Source organism: Rhinopithecus bieti, unplaced genomic scaffold (assembly GCF_001698545.2).
Source record: "Rhinopithecus bieti isolate Rb0 unplaced genomic scaffold, ASM169854v2 scaffold_8675, whole genome shotgun sequence".
NCBI lineage: Eukaryota > Metazoa > Chordata > Mammalia > Primates > Cercopithecidae > Rhinopithecus > Rhinopithecus bieti.
The window spans coordinates 4,968,858-4,975,805 of NW_016806447.1; the positions used below are offsets into that span (position 1 = coordinate 4,968,858).

Here is a 6,948-nt window from a genome sequence, read left to right on the forward strand (position 1 = left end):
AAAAAAAAAAAAAAAAAAAAAAAAAAATCCGGTGGTTCCCTGCTAAGCTTCAGAGCATTTACATATCTCTTTAAACTATAGAAAATGTGAATTTTTATGGGTGAACTGATCTCACTCCAATTTATAAACACTTGTCTCAAGGGAACATTAGTGTTATTAATGTTGCCTGGCAGTCATATTGCTTTTTTTCTAGTCCATTTACTCTTTTTTTTTTTTTTGAGACAGAATCTCACTCTGTCACCCATGCTGGAGTGACACGATCTTGGCTTACTGCAACCTCTGCCTCCTGGGTTCAAGCGGTTCTCCTGCCTCAGCCTCTCAGGTAGCTGGGATTACAGGTGTGCACCACCACACCTGGCTAATTTTTGTATTTTTAGTAGAGATGGGGTTTCGCCATGTTGGCCAGGCTGGTCTTGAACTTCTGGCCTCAAGTGATCGGCTCACCTCGGCCTCCCAAAGTGCTGGGATTACAGGCATGAGCCACTGTGCCCAGCCTCCATTTACTCTTAAACTCTTCTAGATTATGATTTCTTACCCTCTTTCTTCTCAAACCCTACTACCTCTTCTCCAATCCTTACTCCCAGCCCCTAGTTAAATGGAGATAATAATAGCACCTATCCTTAGGGTTATTGTGAGAATAAAATAAGTTAAAACATGAGAAACATTTAGAATAGTGCCTGGCACAAAAGTATTCAAGTGTTAGCTATTATTACCATTATTATTAAAGGTATATTTTAAGGTTTTGTTTTCTGGGCAGTTAACATTTCTCTTCTTAATGCAGACAGATAATAACGGTAGGGGCTGGAATAAATAAATACACGAATATATACATACATACATACATACATACATATATAAACACATATACATACACATAAGGATGAGATACTTGACTTTAAGAAATGAAAACATTCTCAAATATTTACTCATTTTTTAATGTATCTATATATGTGAACACTTGAATTTTTAAAAATATAAATATTATTTTAATCCTTTTATGAGCCAGACTGAATAACGTATTTAAAACCAAATTTAAGGTTTCTGTCAATTCAAATTTGACCCAAATAGTACAGAACATTATGAGGTTTGTAGAACCCTAAACGACTTTTTTACTGAAATTACTAGGTATCATAATTTATTTAGGTTATACCTAGTATTAAAGACCCATGTCAGAGCCTACCCTTTTCATAGTACTTTTTCTGGCCACCCCAGTCTGCAATGATGGATTTTAGGAAAAATTCAACTCATATCATCTTGGTTATACTTAGAATCTATTGTTGTTACCATATGTTATAAGGTATTAGAGTTGGGAAGAAACATGGTGATCATGCACTTTAGCCCCCTCATTTGTGGGCTGAGAAGATAGAAAGATTGAGTTGTCTATGGCTGTACTGAAAACCAGGGACTAGACCCAGGTCTCCCAACTCCCAGTTTAGCTCTTTCTTTTATTCTTTTTTTTTTTTTTGAGATGGAGTCTCACTCTGTCACCCAGGATGGAGTGCAGTGGCATGATCTCGGCTCACTGCAAGCTCCGCCTCCCAGGTTCACGCCATTCTTCCTGCCTCAGCTTCCTGAGTAGCTGGGACTACAGGCACCCACCACCACGCCAGGCTAATTTTTTGTATTTTTAGTAGAGACGGGGTTTCACTGTGTTAGCCAGGATGGTCTCGATCTCCCGACCTCATGATCCACCCACCTGGGTCTCCCAAAGTGCTGGGATTACAGGTGTGAGTCACCGTGCCTGGACCGTTTAGCTTTTTCTATCACAGAACAGGTGGTCTGAGACTGGACCTGTGTCCTCATCACTGATATCTAGGGTAATAAAAGTTGGTAGCCTGTACAACATGCTCAGCAATGGCAGATTGCCATTTAGAATGCTGGTCTTCTGAAAGAGTTTAAAACAAATCTATCTTTTGTAGTTTTCAAAATACAATTTGCTTATATTAGAGAATTAGGCCTAATAATGTCTTTTGCGTAGCTGTAGATTTTTAAATATATATATTTTTTTTCAGATGGTGGCTCTGTCATCCAGGCTGGAGTGCAATGGCTCAATCTCGGCTTACTGCAACCTTCTCCCTCCCAGGTTCAAGCGATTCTCCTGCCTGAGCCTCCAAAGTATCTGTTATTACAGGTGCCTGCCACTGCGCCTGGCTAATTTTTGTATTTTGACTAGAGACGGAGTTTCACTATGTTGGCCAGGCTGGTCTCAAAGTCCTGACCTCAAGTGATCTGCCAGCCTTGGCCTCCCAAAGTGTTGGGATTACAGGTGTGAGCCACTGCGCCTGGCCTATTGATTTTTGATTTACTGTATTTCTAAGCTGCATTTCCTCTTTCCCATTCCTCTGTGCACCAACCTAGTTTAGGCCTTTATCACCTCATACTGGTCCCACTGCTCTTCTTCCTGCCTCTCATCTTTCTCTCTGATTTAGCTCATTTATGGCCAACATCAATTTTAAATACCACATTGTCTACCACTTCCATGGGTTCCCAGGGTCTTGCCACACTTCCTAGTATGTCAGCTGAGATATTCCTCCTCCACTTCACACAACCTGTACTCTAGAAAAAAACGTTTTCTGGCCAGGCACAGTGGCTCACGCCTGTAATCTCAGCACTTTGGGAGCCCGAGGCAGGTGGATCACCTGAGGTCAGGAGTTTGAGACCATCCTGCCCCAACATGGTGAAACCCCGTCTCTACTAAAAGTACAAAAATTAGCTGGGCATGGTGGCAGGAGCCTGTAATCCCAGCTACTCGAGAGGCTGAGACAGAAGAATCGCTTGAACCCAGGAGGCGGAGGTTGCAGTGAGCCGAAATCGCGCCATTGTACTCCAGCCCGGGCAACAAGAGCAAGACTCTGTCTTAAAAAAAAAAAGTTTTCCCACAATCTCTTATCTATCCCCATTTACATTCTTGCTCTCTTTGTTACATTCGCTTGGGTTGCCCTTCTTTTTCTTTGTTTATCTAGGTCATACTTAGTGTTAAAGACCTATGTTAGAGCCCACTCCCTGCATAAAAATTATCCCTGACTGCCCCAGCTTCAATGATAGCTTTACTCTCTTAGTCTTGAGAGCAGTCATTAACTGAACAGTTGAATTAGGAATTTGAAAAAATATATTTTATCCAATATTTTTGATTGTTTAAATAAAATTTCAAGTATAAATGTTCTTTCTTGCCCAACTAGGTCCTAGGTTGTTTAGGGCTAGGAGCAACTTTCTATGCTTTTGTTTGTATTCTTTATAGGGACAAGATACAGAGGAGATGCCCCAAAATAATTAATTTTATTTAACATCTGTCACACTCTGCTTCTTGTCTAGATCATACACAGAGATATAAAGCCAGAGAATATATTAGTCTCCCAGTCTGGTGTTGTCAAGCTATGCGATTTTGGATTTGCGCGAACATTGGCAGCTCCTGGGGAGGTTTATACTGATTATGTGGCAACCCGATGGTACAGAGCTCCAGAACTATTGGTTGGTGACGTCAAGTATGGCAAGTAAGATAGCAGTAATGGGGAGGAGTAGATTTTTACTCTTGCTTCTTGCTACAGTGGAATATGTTTATGATATAATAAATGATCCCTCTAATACTGAAAGTAAGGCTTGAGTTTCAGGGGCTGTATAAAGTGATTTGTAATCATTTTTGGTGCTTCCCCTTTAAACATTCCTGTGAAACAAGTATACTTATTTTAGAGATGGCGAAATTAAGTGGTCTATTTTATACAGTGGATTGGAAATAGATACATTTATCACTTGTAAATAGAGGTGAACATTGATTGGTTAAATGTGACATTGTTGGAATAGGGAAGATGGAGTAAGCAAGGGTGGAGGCAGAAATATAACTAAGTAAAATGTTTTTAAAACATAAATTGTCTTCACAAGGGAATTCTTCGAAGAAGAAAGGATTGTAGCTTTTACTGCTTTTGATTGAAATCTTTCTAAAATATTTTCTACAATTTCTGTTTTCAGGGCACACTAAACATTATTTATTATTTTCTTGATTACTGAGTTCTTATTTTGCTACCATGTTATAATTTTTGTGCCATTTTATAATTCAGCAATAACCTTAAGCATTTTAAGGTAGTTGTTCCTATGTCAAATGATGCTTGCATATTCTTTGAGTTCTTGTAACTGATTTTTAAGATCGTTTCAAATTTTTTATCCCTAGGCTGGGTGTAGTGGCTCATGCCTTTAATCCCAGCACTTTGGGAGGCCCAGGCGGGTGGATCATGAGGTCAGGAGTTCAAGACCAGCCTGACCAACATGGTGACACCCCCGTCTCTACTAAAAATACAAAAATTAGTCAGGCATGGTGGCATGCACCTGTAATCCCAGCTACTCGGGAGTTTGGGGCAGGAGAATCGCTTGAACCTGGGAGGTGGAGGTTACAGTGAGCTGAGATTGCGCCACTGCACTCCAGCCTGGGCGACAGAGTGAGATTCTGTCTCAAAAAAAAAAAAAATTTATCCCTATCAGCCTTCAGTTCTCTTCATTGTTACTGTATTTATCCTTAGCAGCCACCTCCTCTTTCTGGTATGCTGTTTTCAGTGTACCATGGCATAGCATGGATTGGTCAAGCTTGCTAGAGTTATGCGTAAACAAAGAATGAATAGGCCCTAAATGGAGCCTGAGAGTCTTATTTCCAGAATAAAGTATACATAATAACTGTTTTGGCTTTTCAGAAGGCATTTCCTTTTTATGTCACATGATTGAAGTTTCTGGAAAGCTCACTTATGCAAAATTGGGAGTTAGAACTTTAATAGGGAAATATCTTTTCATGGGTAATTTAAGACTTACTGTAGGTTGAGTATTCCTTAACCTAAATGCTTGGGACCAGAAGTGTTGCAAATTTCAGATTTTTTTATTTTTTTGGATATTGGGATATTTGCATTATACCATTGGAGCATGCCAAATCTGAGAATCTGAAATCTGAAATGCTCTCCTTGGCGTTTCCTTTGAGCATCCCCTCAGTGCTCAAAAAGTTTTGGGTTTTGGAGCATATTAGGATGCCAGATTTTACACCACATTGCTTTTTTTTTCAGGGCTGTTGATGTGTGGGCCATTGGTTGTCTGGTAACTGAAATGTTCATGGGGGAACCCCTATTTCCTGGAGATTCTGATATTGATCAGCTATATCATATTATGATGTGTTTAGGTAAGGTTACACATCTGTGTTTTAAATTTTAGAGATTTTTCTGCATATTCGTTTGTGCATGTGTGTTTGTGATTTTTTAAGCTGTTGCATTAAAGATTATATATGTTTTAAGTGAAGGTAGGGAGCATATAGGAAAACTCTGTGTGTGTGTGTGTGTGTGTATGTGTGTGTGTGTGTGTGTTGAGATGGAGTTTCACTGTCCTTACCCAGGCTGGAGTGCAATGGTGCAATCTCGGCTCACTGCAACCTCCGCCTCCCGGGTTCAAGTGATTCTCCTACCTCAGCCTCCCGAGTAGCTGGGATTACAGGCGTGCACCACCATGCCTGGCTAATTTTATATTTTTAGTAGAGATGGGGCTTCTCCGTGTTGGTCAGTCTGGACTCGAACTACTGACATCAGGTGATCTGCCCACCTTGGCCTCCCAAAGTGCTGGGATTACAGGCATGAGCCACTGTGCCCGGCCCTGATGCATGTTCTTAATCACGCTACCTCCCTTTTCCCCTCAACAGAGAGGAAAAGAGCATAAGTTGTGCATTTCTCTGCACTTTTACATACAGTTAATTACATGTAGAGAGGACTCAATGATCATTTATTATTCTTGAGTCAGTAAGCATTTGGTGTAATATGACTACTGTCCTTACTTTCCATTCAAGAGGAGAGACAGAGATTTCCAAGGTTGGTTTAATCTTGCCACAGATTTGGACTTTTGCTGTTAGTGCTTTTGACAGAATTTCAAAGCTGGACTATCAAAATCTTACGCTTGTTGAAATATCAACTTCATGTTTGAAGATGGAGCTTAGAAATGGAAATAATGGGAAAATACTTGGGGGTAATTCAACTATTTGATTTGAAGTTTTCAGGTTAGAAATTAAATAAGTAGTACAATGGTTTCTTACAGTGGAATTTTCAGATATATTTTACATTCAACTAGATATTAAAGTTGAGAAAAAAGATAAAGTGCTCAAATCTGACTTTAAGATAAGCACAAAATCAGTTGACCAAATATTAAATTCTTAAAGGGGTAGAACTGATTTATCTAGATTAGATCCTGTCCATATGACTATTAATATTTTTATTGTTTTGTTCAGCACTTTATGCTTTGTAGTTAGAAATGAAGTGCTGGCACTTATATCTGGAAAGTTATAAAATATTTTTTACCTGTCCTTTTCCTATGCTCCTTAAGACTTCCATGTACTACCACAGTAACAGCGTTGTCCTTTGTTAATTTTGCATGTTGACAGAGCCCCAAACTCCATAAGCTGTGTTCCACTATTTCCTCTACTTCACACCACCTGTCTCTTCACCACTTCTGTCATGTTGTATAATAACAGAGATATGTGCTCTTTTCACTTCCAGGTAATCTAATTCCAAGACATCAGGAGCTTTTTTATAAAAATCCCGTGTTTGCTGGAGTAAGGTTGCCTGAAATCAAGGAAAGAGAACCTCTTGAAAGACGCTATCCTAAGCTCTCTGAAGTGGTGATAGATTTAGCAAAGGTAATCATACTTATTGTTTATACTTTATGACAGGGAATTTATGCACTATGAAGACTTATTTTTTCTTTTTTTCCTTGTCTAGTTGATTTTTTTTTTTTTTTTTTTTTTTTTTTTTTTTTGAGGCGGAGTCTCGCTCTGTCACCCAGGCTGGAGTGCAGTGGCGTGGTATCGATTCACTGGAAGCTCCGCCTCCCAGGTTCACGCCATTCTCCTGCCTCAGCCTCCGGCGTAGCCGGGACTGCAGGTGCCCGCCACCTCGCCTGGCTAATTTTTTGTATTTTTAGTAGAGACGGGGTTTCACC

General features: G+C 39.8%; 1 protein-coding gene across 1 annotated transcript in view; it reads left to right on the forward strand.

Annotated features, from left to right (window-relative positions):
* Window positions 1-6,948, forward strand: part of CDKL2 (cyclin dependent kinase like 2) — a 56,730-nt gene that overhangs the window by 19,532 nt on the left and 30,250 nt on the right. Inside the window, 3 exon segments of the mRNA XM_017876589.1 lie at window positions 3,313-3,491; window positions 5,037-5,149; window positions 6,507-6,646. Coding sequence (XP_017732078.1) covers window positions 3,313-3,491; window positions 5,037-5,149; window positions 6,507-6,646 — 432 coding nt within the window.